Genomic DNA, 21,552 nt, shown 5'->3' with positions numbered 1-21,552 from the left:
AATTCCCCATTTTTCAATGGAATTGTCTGAAAAGCAGAGAGTTGTCTATATAGGTTCACGATATCGTATATCCCCCATATAACAACATCTATGGATATTCGGTATTTTGATGATTTTAGCCATATTTTCCAATGGAATTGTCTGAAATTCTACACAAGTAGTTCTTGGTGGGTACTTTACCCCCCTGAAAGAGAGTTATCTATATAGGTCCACCATATTGTATAGCCCTTATATAACGTTACCCCCCCGATATTCGGTATTTTGATGATTTTAGCCACATTTTTCAAGGGAACTATCTGAAATTCTACACAAGGAGTTCCTTGTGAGTACTTTATCCCCCGGAAGAGAATTGTCTATATAGGTCCACGATATCATATATCCCCCACTTAACGACCCCTCCCGATATTCGGTATTTTGATAATTTTAGCCACATTTTCCAATGGAATAGTTTGAAATTCTACACAAGGAGTTAATTGTGAGTACTTTTCCCCCCTGAATGAGATTTATTTATATAGGTCCACGATATTGTATAGTTCTCATATAACGGTACCCCTTGATATTCGGTATTTTGATGATTTTGGTCATATTTTTCGATGGAATTGTCTGAAAATCCAGAATTCCGTGTGAGTACTTTATCCACTTGCAGAGAATTTTCTATATCGGTCCACGATATCGTATATCCCCCATACAACGGCACCTCCTGATATTCAATATTTTGACGATTTTAGACACATTTTTCAAGAGAATTGTCTGCAATTCTACACAAGGAGTTCTTGGTGAGTACTTTACCCCCTGGAAGAGAGTTATCTATATAGGTCCACCATATTGTGTAGCCCTCATATAACGGCACCCCCCGATATTTCGGTATGTTGATGATTTTAGCCACATTTTTCAAGGGAATTATCTGAAATTCTACACAAGGAGTTAATTGTGAGTACTTTTACCCCTGGATGAGAGTTATTTATATAGGTCCACGATATTGAATAGTTCTCATATAACGGTACCCCTTGATATTCGGTATTTTGATGATTTTGGTCACATTTTTCGATGGAATTGTCTGAAAATCCACACAAAGAATTCCGTGTGAGTACTTTATCCCCTGGCAGAGAATTTTCTATATCGGTCCACGATATCGTATATCCCCCATATAACGGCACCTCCTGATATTCAATATTTTGATGATTTTAGACACATTTTTCAAGGGAATTGTCTGCAATTCTACACAAGGAGTTCTTGGTGGGTACTTTACCCCCTGGAAGAGAGTTATCTATATTGTATAGCCCTCATATAACGGCACCACCCGATATTCAATATTTTTATGGTTTTAGCCACATTTTTCAAGAGAATTGTCTGAAATTCTGCACAAGGTGTTCTTGGTGGGTACTTTACCCCCCTGGAAGAGAGTTATCTATATAGGTCAACCATATTGTATGGCCGTCATATAACGGTACCCCCCGATATTCGGTATTTTGATGATTTTAGCCACATTTTCCAATGGAATTGTCTGAATTTTTACACAAAGAGTTCTTTGTGAGTACTTTATCCCCTGAAAGAGAATTTTCTAGATCGGTCCACGATATCGTATATCCCCCATATAACGGCACCTCCCGATATTCAATATTTTTATGGTTTTGCCACATTTTTAAAGGGAATTATCTGAAATTCTACACAAGGAGTTCTTGGTGGGTACTTTACCCCCTGGAAGAGAGTTATCTATATAGGTCCACCATATTATATAGACCTCATATAAAGTCCAACATATTGTATAGCCCACATATAATGGTAACCGATATAACGACACCACCGGACATTAAGTATTTTGATGATTTCGACCAAATGTTTAAATGGAATTGTTTCTTCCAATTGATGGATGGTATAAAAAATTCGGCACGGCCGAATTTAGAACAGATATCCTCTAATTATAGTGTAATTCGAAAAGCTTCTATAACGAAAGACCTTCGAAAGGTCTTCTATTTAGCTCATTTTATAAATATACTATTTAATCGAAGGCCATTTGCTTCTTCTAGAAAATATGTTATTTTTATATCAATTTGCAATCCATAGTCCTAAGAGTTTTTGAGATTTTTATATATAATTGCCACAAAAATATTGGGTTGTACTTCACGGTAATTACTAATGAAATATATGATATCCTTTCACGGGCCTCCGCGGAGTTTAAAATTTTTTCTCTAATCTGATAGTACTTAACTACTAACTTTGAGCAATCTTTAAATATTTCGTTTGGTTTTTTTTCGGTTTACTTACTCTGGTCCAATTTTGAAAACAAATAGGAGGTAGATGACAATGACACATATTAGAAACTCTGGGGACGATAAGCCAAAACGTGCTTCCGAATCGATAACTAAAATTGCGAAATATTTTTAAACATTTTTTATGATTTAGAAAAAAAAGAACATTTTCTCATCTCTTTTGTTTATTCACCATTTAACTCAACGAAAAGAGATTCCATATTTTTGCAACCTTATTTTTATTTTATGTATTTTATTTCACTTTCAACGACTTATTTTTACTTAACCGTCCTTTTCAAAACTTTCTCTCATAATATCATCAATGTTAAATGCAATCTGTTTTTATAAATTTTTTTGTGTCGTTCTACCGTATGTTTGGCCCCATGGCACGATCAATTAAAACTGAAAAGCTCTGATCCAATAAAAAATCAGATATAATTAAAATACCAATTCCTGCAATACTCTATTTTTGTACTACCAAACGACCGGTGCGTGTGTGTGCTCGTTAAGAACCCAAAGGTCCAACCTTACGCATATTGATTTTGCTATATATCCCAACTCGGCACTATTGTATTCACCAAACAATTTACAATTTAAAGAAAAAAAAAATAAATATGCACATTTAATTACATTGTTTAATGGACAATTTAAACAACAAATATATGGTGACAATTATGTAGTTGAACCTCTTATTAGTTTGTTTATTGTTTTTATATACGTAATCCTCTTATCTATACATATATGTATTGTGTGCTCTCTAGACCCCATATTTTTATACCCCTCACGATAGTATGGAGGGTATATTAAGTTTGTCATTCCGTCTGTAATACCTCGAAATATACATTTTAGACCCTACAAGACCCTACAAATTCTATGCCGATTTAGCCATGTCCGTATGTCTGTCCGTTTGTGGAAATCACTCTAGCTTCTGAACGAAATTAAGTAGATTAATAACATTTTACTCAAATGTATGTTATGTCTGCAGGACTTTTGGTATTAAAAATGGGCCATGTAGGCCCACGTTTTGGTATAGCCCCTATATAACGGAAGCTCCCGATATTCGGTACTTTGTTGATTTTAGCGACATTATTCACCGGAATTGTTTCAAAATTGGTTTTTGAAGTTCGAAATGGATGCTACAGCCTAAGACAGAAAAATGTCTGTGCGGGTCCATGTATTCGTATAGCCCCCATATAACGGTACCTCCCGATATTCGGTACTTTGATGATTTTAGCAACATTATTTACCGGAATTGTTACAAATTTGGTATTTGAAGTTCGTGACGGATACTTCAGCCTATGACAGAAAATTGTCTGTGCAGGTCCACGTCATCATACAGCCCCCATAATATGGTACCTCCCGATATTAGGTACTTTGTTTATTTTAGCGACATTATTCACCGGAATTGTTACAAATTTGGTATTTAAGTTCGTAATGAATACCACAGCTTATGACAGAAAATTGTCTCTGCAGGTCCATGTATTCGTATAGCCCCCATATAACGGTACCTCCCGATATTCGGTACTTTGATGATTTTAGCGACATTATTCACCGGAATTGTTTCAAAATTGGTTTTTGAAGTTCGAAATGGATACTACAGCCTATGACGGAAAATTGTCTGTGCAGGTCCGTGTCTCCGTATAGCCCCCATATAACGGTAGTTCCCGATATTCGGTACTTTGTTGATTTTAGCGACATTATACACTGGAATTATTTCAAAATTGGGTTTTGAAGTTCTAAATGGATATTACAGCCTAAGATAGAAAATTGTCTCTGCAGGTCCATGTCTTCATATAGCCCCCATATAACGGTACCTCCCGATATTCGGTACTTTGTTGATTTTAGTGATATCATTCACCGGAATTGTTTCGAAATTTGGTATTTGAAGTTCTCAATGGATACTACAGCCTATGACGGAAAATTGTCTGTGCAGGTCCGTGTCTCCGTATAGCCCCCATATAATGGTAGTTCCCGATATTCGGTACTTTGATGATTTTAGCGACATTATTCACCGGAATTGTTTCGAAATTTGGTATTTGAAGTTCTCAATGGATACTACAGCCTATGACGGAAAATTGTCCGTGCAGGTCCATGTCTTCATATAGCCCCCATATAACGGTACCTCCCGATATTCGGTACTTTGTTGATTTTAGTGATATTATTCACCGGAATTGTTTCGAAATTTGGTATTTGAAGTTCTCAATGTATACTACAGCCTATGACGGAAAATTGTCCGTGCAGGTCCGTGTCTCCGTATAGCTCCCATATAACGGTAGTTCCCGATATTCGGTACTTTGTTGATTTTAGCGACATTATTCACCGTTCGTAATGAGTTCGTAATGAATACTTCAGTCTAAGGCAGAAAATTGTCTGGGCAGGTCCCCCATATAACGGTAGCTCCCGATATTCGGTATTTTGTTGATTTTAGAGATATTATTAAACGGAATTGTTTCAAATTTGGTATTTGAAGTTCGTAATTAATACTACAGCCTATGACGCAAAATTGTCTCTGCAGGTCCACGTCTTCGTATAGTCAAAATATAACGGTAGCTTCCGATATTTGGGATTTTGATTATTTTAGCGACATTATTTACCGGAATTGTTTCAAATTTGGCATTTGAAGTTTGTAAGACAGAAAATTTTCTGTGCAGGTGCACGTTTTCGTATAACCCTTATATAACGTTACCTCCTGATATTATTCACCGGAATTATTTCAAATTTGAAGTTCATAATGCATACTGCAGCCTAAGGCAGATACTTGTCTGTACAGGTTCACATTTTGTTATAGCCCCCGTATAATAGTACCTCCCTATATTGAAGATGATAGCTACATTATTTTCCGATTTTTTTCATGTTTTGCATTTGAATATTGTGATGACGACGTCGTTTAGCCGCTGATATGACGGCTACATTTGGTATTTTTAAATTTTAGCAGAGTTTTTAACGTTTTTATTTATTTATTATTTATTTATTTTTTAATTTTTTTAATTTGCCAAGTTCGTTCCATATGGTAAAGGGTGTTCAAAGTTCTGCCCGACCGAACATATAACTATTTTACTTGTTTAATATTATAATTAATCTGCTTTACTTTTCCCTGTTTTTGTTTGTCGTTTTAGTCAAAAGAAAAAATGATGAAGGGTGTACGCCGTGGATGTGTACGCCTGAAAGATGCCGTCATTGGCATTGACGACCAGGAGGATAACACATTTACCATTACTGTGGATCACAAAACCTTTCATTTTCAGGTAAGTGATTTGGAATAGTCAATATTAAGCATAATTATTAAAAAAATATTTTAATAAGAAAAAGGACACTGAAGCTTTAACTTATGAAAGGGGATTTAGGTGCGATCATTTTTTTTTGAAATATGTTATTTGGAATCGTAACGTTGTCTGGGAGGTGTTATTTTACCCTTCTCCATTTTGAATACCAAAGTTTATAGTACTTGTGAAAAAGCCCATGATTATGAGCCTAATGTCCTGTAATCAAGCTTCACAGTGAACCCTACAATTAGATTCGAGTTGTCATTCTCTTATGGTATAGTCCTGAAACAACTTAGCTGAACGGTGGTGGTCTTGCCAAATGTAAGGATTTTACATTTTATAAACTCTTCAGATAGTACGAAGTCAAATAGATATATTGTGGTTCAGCAGTTCTGTTGCACTGTAAGTTCTTGCACTTTTTGGAATTTCAATGGCTTTAGCCCGAGCTCATTTTTCAATATTTGCCGAATGGTATGTTCAGCTCTCGAGCCATCTTTCGGCCACTGCGACGCGGGTTTCGATCAAGTCGCTTCTTTACTTTTCGTACCATTTCTGCTGATGTTGCTGTTTTCTTCCGTCCACTTCCTTGACATATGTCGGGCTACGATACCAGTATCACGATAACGAGCTATGGTACGAAACACAAAAGATTTATTCACATTTAAATTCTGGAGTGTTCTAACGATAGCCACGATAGGCAACCTCCGCCCAGGCACGTAATGAAAGACATGCTCTAGAGAGAGGTACAGAGGTATAAGATACAGCATCTAGATCAACAAGCCCATCAAGCGGAACTGAATAGTATTCACTCTATCGCGGTCTCACATAACAGTTGAAGAGCGAGAACAGTCGTAAAAAATTCGGGAATTTTTGGCTCAGTTAAGATCCAAATAGGGCCACCGCCTCAATTCCTATTGGGCCAGGAATGACAGCGATGGGCAGAACATCTGCCCAGCTTGTGGCACAGGTCCAAATGACACGCTGCAGCCAAACCTATTCACCTAACCTCAGTATCGTTGTGGACCCAACCCGTACAGGTTGCATTCTTTTTGATACTGCATTTAGAAGGAGAACCCAATGTATAGGAGTCAGAACGAACACAGCAGTATACGAACACTACAACAACCGATAAGGTCTTGCTCTTTAAGCAAGAAGCGAAATCCATGTATCGATGAGCTGTTAATTAGTGCCGTCTTTATTTTGTTGGAGATCCGTTCAAATTCAACGAAAATGAGTTACAGCTCATCAAAACGATCCTGAAGTAAAAGTAAAAAGAAGTTAAAAGGAACTACTAATAAACAGGGCACTACAGGGTAGAAGCGAACACCCTAAATGAGCGGGACTCTCCTATTTATCTGGAAAGTTAGCTTTGAAGGATATAGAACCTAAGTAGTCTACCTAGAAGGGACCTACGCCTTCAAAATCGGAGATACCACCCTCCAATTCGAAGAAATTTATGGCTACGAAGAAGACCAAGCCAAAGTCTACATCAAACGCCTCCAATCCGGCTCTGCTGAGTCCACAAAGGTCATGACAAAGTCGGCCAAGAAAAACGACGACTTTGAAATCGCCAACTTCGTCAAAAGGAGCAGCCCGAATAACAGATAAATCCTCCCCGCAGCCAGTGGCAATAATTTGAAACGATGCGCAAGTTATTATAAAAATAACCAAAAGTATTGTTTCTTTTACGCTGAAAGATTTTGCACCCAGTGAAAATCGCTCCAGATCCAGAGCAAAGAATAGAAAGTATTACACTTTTATTTAAACTCTCTCTTTTATCTCCCTCTCTCTTCTGCAGGCCCAACATACTGAGGAACGCGAAAAATGGGTACGACGTCTAGAGGATACAATACAACGTCATGCGAATCGCAATCGCATGTGGGACAATCAAAGTGCATTTTATCTCGGTGGCTATAACAAAGACTTGACAAATAAACGGGCAAACTATTTGGAAATATTCGGACGACGGGTCTCCGAAGCTGATGCCTATCTGCAATTGATGATTGAACAAACAAATGTAAGTTTTAGATTTAATGTTTGCAATTTTTATATTAATGGTTGATATCTTCTTTGTAGACAATTGAAAGACGTATTAATGAAATCTCCGATCCCGATGAAAAGGCCAAATGTAAAGTTTTACAGGATAATGCAAGTGTAAGTATTAAAAGATAATGTTAAATATTCCAAAAGGATGGATATCCTAAAAATCACAATTAGATTGGGAGATAGTTCGTTTTCCCAAGCTAATTGGGATTTATGCGATATATTTTTGAAGATGATAAGGCCAGCTTACACAATTTCTATATAACTATTTTTATACCCTTAGTCATATGGCTACTGAGGGTATATATCATATGATACCGCCAAAATGTGCCTCATCGAAATAACGGTTTTAGACCCTGGTTGTCTTTGGATCAAATCCGTTTCAGGACATTTGGGGTCGATCTAGCGATGTCCGCCCGTCCATCTGTCTGTCTAGCTGGCAGATGCGCACGATAACTCTCGAAGGGAGTATCCGATTTGGTCCAAACTTGGTACAACGTAATATCATCAAACTTAGATCGAGCTCGGAGATCGGCCCACTTCTTCTAGTACCTCCCCCACAAAAAGTGGACAATATAGTGGAAAATATTTTACAATATCAGTCCACTCCATCAAGTTTTGTGTATCCATGAAGCTCATAAAACGCGAATTCAATATCCGATTCCATTCAGATTTGATACATCTCAATATTTTCATCAACACAAGATCCTTTATAAAGATGGTAGAGATCGGCCTGTTTCTTCCGATACCTCCCCCACAAAGGAACAAAGTTTAGAATAACCAAAACGATTATAAAATCCGAAATAAGCATACGGGTTCTCTTCATATTTCACACTCATTCTTCTGCTAACACTAGATCTGCTGTGAAGATGGGATATATCGGTCTACTCCTTCTGGTACCTCCCCACAAAGGATCAAATTTTTGTATATAAATGAAGCTCAAAAAACGCGATCGGACCATTTCTTCTGGTATCTCCCCTACAAAGGGTCAAATTTAAAAAAAAAAAAAAAACAAAACGTTCAAAGAAATCTAATTAACCATCCAACTCTCTTCAAATTTCACACATGCAAACATTTTTGCTAACACAATATCTATTGATGATATATATCTGCGAACCTCTTCCTCTTCTTCAAGGGATCACAAATTTCAATATGTACTTTTATCTGCCATAACTTAAGAAATAAGTCGGCGATTATTTACAACTTGCTATATCTAAATATTTCTCTCTACCAGAAACCTGAGCTGAATATGGAATTTATGATTTCCCATAATATTGTGATTTTCTTGTATTTTTGCCCATGTGTATTAGATAAATCTGTATTTTGCCCATCTGTATTAGATAAATCATAAATCATATAAAGTGAAGGAAGTAAACAATATAGTCTAAACCTGGCACGTCGGAATATTTATATTATGTTTATACCCTACACCACAAGGTGGTCAGGGTATTATGTCTTTGTGCATTTGTTTGTAACAGGCAAACGGAAACGAGATAGACCCATAGTTCCTTTTGATGATCTGCATAGAATCACATTCTGAGTCGATTTATGCATGTCCGTCCGTCTGTCTGTCCATGTATTTTTGTAAACAAAGTACAGTTCGCATTTATTGCCTTATCCAGATGAAATTTTGCACAAATCATTTGTTTGGCCCAAGGACGAACCCTATTGAAATTGGAGATAATCGGTCAAAATAGATATAGCTCCCATATATATCTTCGTCCGATTTGCCTTTTATTGTGCACCAAACGTGTAATATCAGCCCGAATAGTATGGAATTTTGCACGTATGATCAGATTGGACCTGAAAATTAGTATGCCAAATTTTATCAAAATCGGTTCAGATATAGCTATAGCTCCCATATATATTGTTCATCCGACTTGTTTTTTTTTTGTCCTCCGCAGCCGTAATATGCACTCTGTAACAACAATATTTGGGGAAATATATCAAATACATCTCAGAAATACATTTGCTAAATTTTATCGAGATCGGTTCAGATTTGGATATAGCTCCCATACATAACTTCGTCCGATTTACCTTTGATTGTGCACCAAACGTCTAATATTTGCCCAAATTGTATGAAATTTGGCACTTACGAAGTTAGTAAAGTTAGTATGTCAAATTTGGTGAAGATCGGTTCAGATATAGCTATAGCTCTCATATGTACTGTTCATCCGATTTGTCATATTTGTTACCCACAGCCGTAATATGCGCTCCGTAACAACGATATTCAGGGAAATAAATAAAAAACAGCTGAGAAATATCTTTGCCAAATTTTATCGAGATGGGTTCCGATTTGGATATAGCTCCTATATATTTGTTTATCCGATTTCAAATTAATTGTGCACCAAATGGGCATTACAAGTCCGAATTTAAAAGATACAAATGCTTCGGCATATTTAGTCCTTTGAACTTTAAATTATAATTATAATCATCGGGTGTATGATTGAATTCTCCCAGAAAAAACTTTTAATTGTTGTGCGCAGCTCTACTAAATTAGCAAAGTGGTGTAGGGTATCATAAAGTCGGCCCCGCCCAACTTTAAGACTTTCTTTACTGTTCTTTTTTTTAAGTCCGACACAAAATTGACTATATTGGCCCATTCCTTCGGAACATACCTCATGGAGGGAGTATACATTTAATATTCGATTATATGTCCAAGCAATGTAATAATAATGATGTTCAATTGACATCATTTTTGGCGCTTTCATTTCTTTAACAAGAGAGGGACAGACAGAAGATACAAATCATTTAATATATTAAAAGGTTTAAATATATAATATATTTCTGAAAATTGTATCAGTATCAATAATAGTCACATTTTTATTTTTATTTGTATTATTATTATTGTTATTTATTTTTTTTTTTAAATAAATATTTTAAAATAAATATTTTTCAATTTTTCATGTCTCTGAATGTATTCAATTAAAATGCAAAATATTTCTCAATTATCATTCCTAAATCATCATTCCTAAATAATTTGATATGACATGCAGACGTTGCAAATTAAACAAATAGGGCTGGTCTGCCTGCATTCAATAAACAAATGCAAGTTTATTGCACTCTACCGTTTATACAAGACACCCAGACACCGGATAGCAATAAATCATTTAATGCGAAGGCAATTAAATTTATATATTTGCATGTATCAAGTTGTACATGTTAAATTAAATAAATTATTTTAGGAAAAGTCCCAAAGAATTAAAATACAAAAACGGAAGGCTGGATGACAACAAAAGAGGAAATAAATCAAACGGCGTTGAATTAGCATAGACTGAAAAAGAAATTACGAATTACAAAAATTTGTATAAAATTAAACAATAAACGTCCTATGAAGATCTGTCGAAATTGGCAAGATATTATAAGCATTCTTAACAATTTCACTTTAATGGTCTTGAAAGGATCACGAACACTGTTTCTCTCCGTATGAGACATTTATGTTCTCTCAAGTATACCACCGTGAACGCATGGAAATAATAAAAATAAAAATAATTAGCTTAAATAATTAAATTTAATATCCGATCATTATATTAAATATTAGTCAATCCGAGTTGACATATTAGCTCTTTATGCGGTTAGCTCCGTACCTAGCAAAAGAGTGTCAATATAAAAATGAATTCGCATTGCACCAAGGTGGCTGGAAACACCGGTGGTTCCAGAAAAATCTCTAACAGCAATACCGGCTGAGGGAGTACCCAGAGAGAGAGAGAGAGAGTTGTAGAGAAATGACTTGGAAAAGCTGCCTACGGTAAGAGCTGTTGGAACATAGGCCCAAGGAGTGTTGTAGGAAAAATCTTCAATCCTTTTCGCCGAAAAACACATCTCTCTACGGTTCGTACTAAGCGAACGCTTTTTTGACAATATGCAATTCTAACTTAAACAACAGTCATGTAAGGACTCATCACGGATTTTTCCAATAATGTCCTTAAACGGCCTATAAAAATTCAATTAAGAATCCACGCTTATCACCTTGTAAGGACCTATCAAGGATTCAGCAAATATTCTGTTAAAAGTTACGTTTATGCCCGACAAGGCCCATAAAGGGCTCTTCAAATATGTCTTTAAAAATTGACATTATTACCCCCATTCATATAACATTCATAGCCTTGTTAGAACCATCAAGGATTTTAAAATCTATATTTATGGTCGGGTAAGGGCCCATCAAGGGCTCTTAAAAAATGTCTAAGAATGTATAAATTTGCCCCGTGAGGACTTTTCTAGAATTTTGCAAAAATACCTTTTGAAAACCCATATTCATGACCATCTAGACTCTGCAAAAATGCCTTTAAAAGTCTACGTTTATGAATGTGTAAGAACGCATCGAGGATTCCGCAAAAATTCCTTTAAAAACCCATGACCTTGTAAGGTCCCCATTAGGGATTCTTAAAAAGTCTTTTATAAATTGATAATGGTGGCCTTGTAATGATCCATCAAGTATCCTTTAAGAGTACCTTCAAAATGCACCTTTTGGAATTGGATAGACCCATCTAAGATCCTGGAAAATTTCTTTAAAAATATATGTTTTTGTCCTCGTAAGGACCCATTTTGGTTTATTCCAAACATTTCTTTAAATGTCCACGTTAAAATCCTTGTTAAAACTATGATTAAAAGCAAGGCTTACAACCTTGTAAGAACCAATAAGGAGTCTGCATAAATTCCTTTAAAATCCAGGACTATTTCTCAAAAATCCACGTTTAAGGTCTGGTAATGACCACTCTAGGACTCGGCATATATTCCTTTTAAAAACCACGTTCATAGACGTGTAAGGACACATCAAGGATTCTTCTATTTTTTACTCATATTTATGACCCTAGGAGGACTTTTTAAGTGTTCTGCAAAAATCTATTTGAAATTCCACGTTCTTATCTTTGTAATATTACATCAAGGGTTTTCCGAAGATTCCTTTAAAAAATCAATGGTTATGACCTTATAAGGACCTATCAAGGGCTCTTCAAAAACTTCTTTAAAAATCTACGTTTATGGCATTTTAATGACGCTTCAAGAATCCATAAAAATGTTCTTTAAAGGGACTCATCAAGGCTTCCCGATATCTTCTGTAAAAACTAACTGATATCTTCTGCAAAACCTACTGATAGCTTCTTTCTAGTCTTGGATTCTTTTTGATCGAGAAGTTCTCGAAACTTTGCATTTCCTTTACCCCACTTCCAAGTCAATTCTTGACATACACCCAAAAATAAAAATCCATATCTTTAGAATGACTTTTCCCAAGCATACGTAACCAATGTCAAAAGGTAATTCATCATGAATTGGCATTGGTCATGACCATTGTGATGGCGAGACGAGGTTGAAAGGCTGTCATGGGTGGGTGGTGTATTGTAAAAAGGTGTGTATTGAAAGATTAAATTCACCCATAAACAGCTGACACCTGTTAATTGACACACATTGTGTGACTGGCTAACTGCCTGCCTGCCTGCCTAACTATACAAAAATAACAACAAACAGAAGAACGACGACGACGGCTGTAATGGTGAGACAACAACAAGGACAATCACATGTTTGACACCCCCTCTTATCGTTCATAACCATAGACGACGCACACACAGGACCTATGATGCTAATAACGTCGAAGGAAAGGTAGCGAAATAAAGGGAAAACAAAAATTCATGCGAACAAAGGTGAAAAAAGGAATTCCGAGTAGCTTTTTTCGTATGAATAGAATGTCGAAAAAGGACGGTCTAGAAAATAACTAAAGTAAATAACAGCAACAGGAGGAGAGCTTTAGCTGGGTGTTTACATTTCAGTGGCCTCGCCAAGGGTCATGTGATTTAATGAGTTCCTTTCACCACACACAAACACACAAAAGAGAATACTTTTCATTTTTTAACTTTTAATATTACTATTCAATTGCTGATTTTTTCGTTTCCTTCTTTTTAGGCCATGTTGGATCACATCAAACACTCTATTGTCAGCCTACAAATTGCCAAAAACATGGCCCATCCTGTCAATGGTATCTACAATGGACCTACAAGTGTATCGCCACAAACAAATCTCAAGACTCCAGCCACCACAACACCCACATCGATGGCAAGCATTAATATAATGAAAACGACGATGGGAGGCGAAGAAGAAGATGATTCGGTGACCGATAACTGTGAGTTGAAGGAGATATTATTAGTTTTTTTTTTTTTTTTTTTACAGTCAATAGAAGACATATCTCAGCCTGTCTTTTACCTACTTCACATCGTCCATGGGCTTGGGGCATTCATTTTTAAGGAAATATTCTTCGACAGGAAATTCATTTTAAACTTTAAAATTTAAAATGCAATTAGAAATCTTTGTGTTTTGTATCTCAGGATTCAGGAGGAAAACACCGGTAGATTCTTAAATTTGGACTGAAAGTGGGGTTTCTTGGCGGAATATTGTAAGAGACAGTACTTGAAAAAAATCCACAAGGTCCTACAAAACTATCCACATATTATTACGCTTTAGCCTTCTAAGGCATCACTAAATATCCCAACAATCCAATTTTTTAGTCTTGCGAATATTCGTGAAATGTTGCGCAAACAATTCACTCTTAATGTCCCTTTAGGATACAAACACAATTTCTATCAAAAACGTATAAAAAACAAAGAATCTTCCTTTAAAATCTTGGTTTATGGCCTTGTTAGAATTCAACGAAGATTCTGCAATACTTTCTTTAAAACCATGTAATAACAAATCCAGGATCCTGCAAGAATTCTTTAAAAAATGCACAATGACGCAAATGTGGTTAAGAATACACATTGATTCCATCAATCCCTAAAAATCCACTCTGCAAAAATTCCTTTAAAATCTACGTTTATGTTCTTGTAAGAACCCTTTAAAGATTCTGCAAAAAATCTTTTAAAATTCCACGTTTATGGCCTGGAAAGGAACACATCAAGGATTCTGCAAAAATTCTTTTAAAATTCCATGTTTATGGCCTGGAAAGGACCCATCAAGGATTCTGCAAAAATTCTTTTAAAATTCCACGTTTATGACCTGGAAAGAACCCATCAAGGATTCTGTAAAAAATCTTTCAAAATTCCACGTTTATGGCCTGGAAATGACCCATCAAAGATTCTGAAAAAAATCTTTTAAAATTCCACGTTTATGGTCTGAAAAGGTCCCATCAAGGATTTTGCAAAAATTCTTTTAAAATTCCACGTTTATAATCCTGTAAGAACCCTTCAAGAATTCTGCAAAAATTCTTTTAAAATTCCACGTTTATGGCCTGGAAAGGACCCATCAAGGATTCTGCAAAAATTCTTTTAAAATTCCACGTTTATGGCCTGGAAAGGACCCATCAAGGATTCTGCAAAAATTCTTTTAAAATTCCACGTTTATAGTCCTACAAGAACCCTTCAAGAATTCTGCAAAAATTCTTTTAAAATTCCACGTTTATAATCCTGTAAGAACCCTTCAAGAATTCTGCAAAAATTCTTTTAAAATTCCACGTTTATGGCCTGGAAAGGACCCATCAAGGATTCTGCAAAAATTCTTTTAAAATTCCACGTTTATAGTCCTGTAAGAACCCTTCAAGAATTCTGCAAAAATTCTTTTAAAATTCCACGTTTATGGCATGGTTAGGACCCATCAAAGATTCCTCAAATATTCTTTTAAAAATCCACATTTATGCCGTTAACATGGCCCATCAAGGGTTATGCATATATTCCTTTAAAATCTGTGTTAATTACTTTGTAAGGACTCGTCAAGGATTTTTTAAAAATCCGTGTAAAATCCACAATGCCTTGTTAATGCACATTAGGGTCCATACAAAAAAATTAAAAAAAATAAACAGTAAAGAAAGTCTTAAAGTTGGGCGGGGCCGACTTTTTGATACCCTACACCACTTTGCTAATTTAGTAGAGCTCCGCATAAAAATTAAAAGTTTTTATGGGAGAATTCAATCATACAAGCTATGATTATAATTATAATTTAAAGTTGAAAGGACTAAATATGCCGAAGCAGTTGTATCTTTTAAATTCGGACTTGTATTACCCATTTAGTGCAATATTAATTTGAAATCAGATAAAGATATATATGGGAGCTATATCCAAATCGGAACCGATCTCCATAAAATTTCGCAAACATATTTCTGAGCTGTATTTGATATATTTCCCTGATTATCGTTGTTACGAAGTGCATATTACGGCTGTGAATAACAAATATAACAAATCGGATGAACAGTATATATGGGAGCTACAGCTATATCTGAAGCGATCTTCACCAATTTTGACATACTAGCTTCTAGACTAAATTCGGTCATAGGTGCCAATTCCCATCCCATTTGGACAAATATTTGACGTTTGGTGCACAATATAAGGTAAATGGGGAGCTATATCCAAATCTGAACCGATCTCGATAAAATTTGGCACATGTATTTCTGGGCTGTAGTTAATATATATCCCCAAATATCGTTGTAGCAGCGTGCATATTACGACTGCGAAGGACAAAAATAACAAATCGGATGAACAATATATATGTGAGCTATAGCTATATCTGAACCGATTTTGATAAAATTTGGCATACTTATTTTCAGGCCTAATTTGGTTGTATGTGCAAAATTCCATACTATTCGGACTGATATTACACGTTTGGTGCACAATAAAAGGCAAATCGGACGAAGATATATATGGGAGCTACATCTAAATTTTAACCGATTATCTCCAATTTCAATAGGGTTCGTCCTTGGGCCAAACAAATGATTTGTGCAAATTTTCATCTGGATAGGGCAATAATTGCGAACTGTACTTTGTTTACAAAAATACATGGACGGACGGACGGACATGCATAAATCGATTCAGAATGTGATTCTATGCAGATCATCAAAAGGAACTATGGGTCTATCTCGTTTCCTTTTGCCTGTTGCAAACAAATGCACAAAGACATAATATCCTGACCACCTTGTGGTGTAGGGTATAAATATTAAATCGTATTTAGGGTCATGTAAAGAATCTGCGAAATTTCTCTTAAAATCCACTTTAACGGTTTAGTAGGGATTCTGCAAAAATCCCTTTAAATAACGACGTTCCATACACAATGTATGCTTGGGAAATGTACACGTGCCAGGCTGCGTATCTTCTACTTAGTACACCTATCTTCAATATCTCACAATTTGTCTCTTCCTCTCTCTCACACATTTTTAAACTCTCCATTCTTTATAAGCACAAAAAATCAGTATTTCCAAATGTATGCCGGCATATTTGGCACTTTAGTGTTATACTTGTTGGCATTGTTGTTGTCAATGTTGTGGCTAACCACAGGGCAATATGACCACAATGGTTGCATTTATTCTTGCCCAAACCCAGTCTATTATCTATGAATATACTCATATATCATTTGTTTCCGTTTCCGGCTATACATTGGCAATTGTGAGAGTGTGTGTCTGTGTGAGATGGTATGGTACGCTGTGAGCTGAACTGAATTGTATTGTGGCCCAAATATTTATTTTATACAATGTGCAAAGTTGCATTTTAGTATTGCTCGCTAACACTTGGCAACAAGTTGGAGATTCATTCAAAGGACGCTCAGAGATTATATGGTGGTTTTCTGCAATGGATTATTGCAACTAGAATTGAGAATACTTATTCCAAGGTCTATCGGAGCTGCAAGCATCGTGAATCGGCCATCGATTTTGAAACAAAATTTATCAAGAAATATTTGAGCCATAATTTTAGAGAGTCCAAGGACAGTCAGACGAAAAATGGATTTAATTTTTTCCAGTATTTTTCGGGCAATTTTGAATTTTAAAATAACTTTTTTCGAAAACTATTTGAGTAACAATTGCAGATTTTTATACCCTCAGCCATATGCCTTAGATCGAGTTCTGAGATGGACAGCATCGGCCCTCTCCTTCTGGTACATTCCCCACAAAATGTCAGAAAATTCTCAGAAAATAACATACCGTATAAAGGATATTGTTCAAATCATCCAATATTATTCAAAAATTACAAATCCTCAATCAGTAGCAGTATTAGTTCAGATGCAAAAATAAATAAAATCTGCCTTTTCCATAATGTACCTACCACACTAAGTTATAAAATTTTGTATAACTATAACTCTTACAAAATGTGAAATGAACGTTCGAATGTCTTCAAATTTCATACATCTCAATATTTCTACCCACAAAAGATCTTATATGAAGTACGGATAGAACGGAGCACTGGTTGTCGTACCTTCCCCACAACGGGTCCAAATTAAAAAAAAAAAAAAAAAAAAAAAAACATGAAACCATGAACCTCCTTTCAAACTCGGAACATCACAATATTTCTATCAACAAAAGATCTGAGGTGAAGATGGGATATATCAGTTCACTCATTCTGGTAACTCCCCCACAATTTTGAATATTCATGAAGTTCATAAAACGAAAACACTTACATTCGATTCCATTAGGTCTTGATACATCTCAATATTTCTATCAGCACGAGATGGTACAGATCGGACCGTTCCTTCTGGCACCTCTCCCACAAAGGGTCATAGTTTTGAATAACCAAAACGATTATAAAATCCGAAATAAACATCCGGTTCTCTTCATATTTCACATATTCCTCTATTTCTACTAGCACAAGATCAGCAATGAAAATTGGATATATCGGTCCACTCCATTCTCCAGAAAGGGTAAAAATGTTGAGTATCCATGAAGCTCATAAAACTCGAAATTAACATCCGATTCAATTCAGAAATCTTAATAGTTCTATCAACACAAGATCTGGTGTAAAGATGGTAGAGAACGACAAATAGTGAAAATCTACGTTTATTGTAAAAAAGTCCATGAAAACAATATTTGAAAGATTATTGTTCCAAAAATATATTTTAAAATATTTTTGAAAATCAAGAATATAGCAAAAAAAAAAATCCTCTAAAAATTCACGTTTAAGGCCTTGCAAGGGTTCATTCAGGAAAAATTTATTTTAAAATCTACTTTAATGACTTTGTGAGAACCCATTGAGGATTCTTCAAAAATTCCTTCTAATTTCCACATTTACAGTCTTGTAAGGATCCACCAAGGATTCATCAGCAATTCTCTTTAAATAGACATGCTTATGTCCGTCTAAAGACCCATCAAGAATTATAGAAAAATTCTTTTTAAAACCTACGTTAATGACTTTTTAAAGACCCAGTAGGGATTCTTAAAATATTTCTAAAACAAAACTTTTTTTAACTTCTTCTTTTAAGAATTCATGCCCATCAAAGGATTGTGAAAAAAATATTTTGAAATCTACGTGTATGGCCTTGCATGGACCAAGGATTCTGTAAAAATTCCTTTAAAAGTCCCTGTATATGGCCTCGCAAGTGTCCATCAAGGCTACTGCAACCATTCCTTATAAATCCATCCTTATGATCTTGTAAGGATTTATCAAGGACTCTGGGAAAATTCTTTTAAAATACCATCATCCACGTTGACGTCATTATGAGGACCCACCATGGATGCTGCAAAAAAATCCTTGAAAAAATTCGTTTGTAGGCTTGTAAGGACCTATTCTGCAAAAATAACCGTTAGATATCTACGTTTAGGGACTTGAAAAAAATATACTATAAAAAATAAAAATTACACCAATATGACTTAGTCCTTGTACAAAAATCTACGAATATTACTGAAAACATCTATGAACAATATTTAAAAGGATTTTTTTAAATGCTCCTTGAAAACCCTAATTTTAAAAATTCTCTAACATTTTTTATCGAACTTATTCGACGATTTATGTAGATAAAATCTAGAAAAAAATTAAAAATATTTCAATATTTTTTTAACCCACAAATTGCTTAACAAGTGTTGAATAAAATTATTTAAAAAATTAACAATTGTTGCTCAAAAAGTCCTTGAAAACCTATTTTCAATTTCACAATTTTTTCTAAAAATGTCCTCGAAAATATTTCTAAAAATCTAACTTTTTCTCTACTTGTCCCTGAGAAATATTATCTAAAATATCCATTATTAATACCCAAAACTTTTTAAAATTGAAAACATTTTAAAAATCCACGATAGTTTTTTTAATAGCTTTTAAAAAATGAATATAAAATTACAATTAGAAAATATGGTTTCCATACGGACTACTAAATTATAATAAATATTCTTTTTAAGGGCTCTTTTTCCAATAATCCTGGATTTTTTTAAATAATTGGAATTATTATAAAACCTTTTGAATTATTATTTTGTTGCACCGTGTAACATATTACACTTGTCATGCATTCTCTTTTTCTATCAAAAAAAAAGAAATTGTCTTTGGAGAGAACATGCGCTGCTTGTCTGCTATAGTTTTTTCCCTCAACTATCTCTCTCACTTCTCATCACCCGCCTGTCGCCGCTAAATAATATGCTTTGTTTACGCCAATCATGTCCTTATGCAGTTTGTGCATTTTTAGTGCAAAATCGGCTCTGTGCAAACGTAGACATTCCCAAATTAACTTTCGCTGGCTGTGGTGTGTTTTGTTTCGTTCCTTTTTTGGTTGCATTTTCCAAATTAAAAAAAAAAAAAAACGCCAAAGAAAAAGTTATCTCCCGGGGTCTTAAAAGTTCGTTTAGTTTTTGACTACCTGGCGCGTTAAGGGTGCCATTGGCCAGAGTAACCGAAATAAGTGTTGTCACCCCACATGGATGCCAGTGCTACGTGTTTGGCTGTCATAAAACAAAGTTGATGTAATTCTTTTTGTTAGTGCGATTTCGTTTTTTTTTTTCTTTCTCTTATCCTTGGCGGTAAAACGGTGGGTTCTTTCTAAGTTTTCATTATTTTCCGTCATCATCGTCATAGGAGAATACATCAATAAGTAAGTACGACGACAAGTTACCGGTGTTCATGTAGGTGCCACTTAGTGCATGTGTGTGTGTTGGTGTGCTTGTTTGTATTACATAAACACTTGACAATCATTTTTCTCGAATATCCGCTTAAATCCCCACTTTAAGGGTCACGTGTCAGAGCAGCCAAAAAAAAAACCATGGCAGCCTCATCATGGATTATGAATCTAAATTTACTCTGGTGTGCGTGTGTATCTGTGTGAAAGTATTAGTAAGTGTGTCTATAAGTGGCTGGCTGGTTCATTTATTTTGTTTTGGCACTAGCAATTGGCTGGCTGGCTGGCAGCATTTACAGACCACAAAATTAAATGTCAACCATATCCTTTGGGCAAATTTTGTGTTTTTGGTTTATCGTTTTTTTTTTCTCATCTGCTGAGAGGTTAACCTGTCGTGATTAATGATAAACGCTTGTTAATGTGATTCTATGGCTGTTATGATTGTCATAGAAAAGTCATTTAAATCAATAAAAATATCAGAATAAATCGAGCAATAATCGATTATTTTTTCAAAGGCCTAAACTAGCAGAAGTCGTGGAATTTTCAAAGAACAAGCAAAACCATAATCTTCAAAGGACTATCAGAGTTATAATCTTGGAATTTTTTCAAAGGACAATCAGGGTTTCACTCATTTATTCTTCTTTTTTTTTTTTTTTGAAAGGCTATCAAACTATGAACATGGATTATTTGGAAAGAGTATTAATGTCATAAAAAATCATTTAAAAAATCGGCGAATATTACCCTAATGGCCCTGGATAAAAGTATTTGACAATTTCATTTTGAGAGTTAAGGTCACACAGAGCTAAACTTTTAAATTTTTTAAAGGGCTATCAAGGCTATCTTCTTGTATTTCTTTATTTATTTACGTTTTTAAATCTAGGTTCGTAATCAGTTATTTTTCAAAGGACTATCTGAACTATAATTGAGAATTTTTCCAAGGACTACCTATGCTATAATTGAAGATTTTTTCAAAGAACTAACAAAACACCAATTGTGGTTTTTTGTTTTGCAAGAATCCAAAGGAAAAAGTTGCGGATTTTTCAAAGATTTATCAAAACTAGAATACTGGATTTTTAATCGACTATTATATGGGACTTTTTCAAAGGACAGTTAAAATTGACTTATTTACAAGCTGAATAATTTATAAGGACTATCGGAACTATGATTGAGGACTTTTTAAAGGACTGCGAAAACTATAATATCGGGATTTGTTCAAGGGATATAGT

At 35.1% G+C, this 21,552-nt stretch overlaps 2 protein-coding genes across 4 annotated transcripts in view; one reads left to right on the top strand and one right to left on the bottom strand.

The window, feature by feature from the left end:
* LOC101901465 (elongation of very long chain fatty acids protein 4) overlaps positions 1–2,702 on the bottom strand; it is an 8,283-nt gene extending 5,581 nt beyond the window's left edge. The window contains exons 1-2 of the mRNA XM_005182158.4: positions 2,443–2,702; positions 2,266–2,362 (exon numbers count right to left, since the gene is read on the bottom strand). Coding sequence (XP_005182215.1) covers positions 2,266–2,362; positions 2,443–2,470 — 125 coding nt within the window. The 5' untranslated portion in view covers positions 2,471–2,702. The remainder of the gene's footprint in view (positions 1–2,265; positions 2,363–2,442) is intronic.
* The window catches only part of LOC101901083 (oxysterol-binding protein-related protein 9), a 61,155-nt gene that overhangs the window by 12,350 nt on the left and 27,253 nt on the right, over positions 1–21,552 (top strand). For all 3 annotated transcript variants that reach the window (XM_059125760.1, XM_059125762.1, XM_059125761.1), the window contains exons 3-6: positions 5,366–5,494; positions 7,311–7,529; positions 7,589–7,666; positions 13,451–13,667. In XM_059125760.1, coding sequence (XP_058981743.1) covers positions 5,366–5,494; positions 7,311–7,529; positions 7,589–7,666; positions 13,451–13,667 — 643 coding nt within the window. The remainder of the gene's footprint in view (positions 1–5,365; positions 5,495–7,310; positions 7,530–7,588; positions 7,667–13,450; positions 13,668–21,552) is intronic.

This window comes from Musca domestica, unplaced genomic scaffold, assembly GCF_030504385.1.
Source record: "Musca domestica strain aabys unplaced genomic scaffold, Musca_domestica.polishedcontigs.V.1.1 35, whole genome shotgun sequence".
Classification (NCBI taxonomy): Eukaryota; Metazoa; Arthropoda; class Insecta; order Diptera; family Muscidae; genus Musca; species Musca domestica.
Note: the sequence above shows the minus strand (reverse complement) of the source record. Positions and strands in the feature narration are given on the sequence as shown.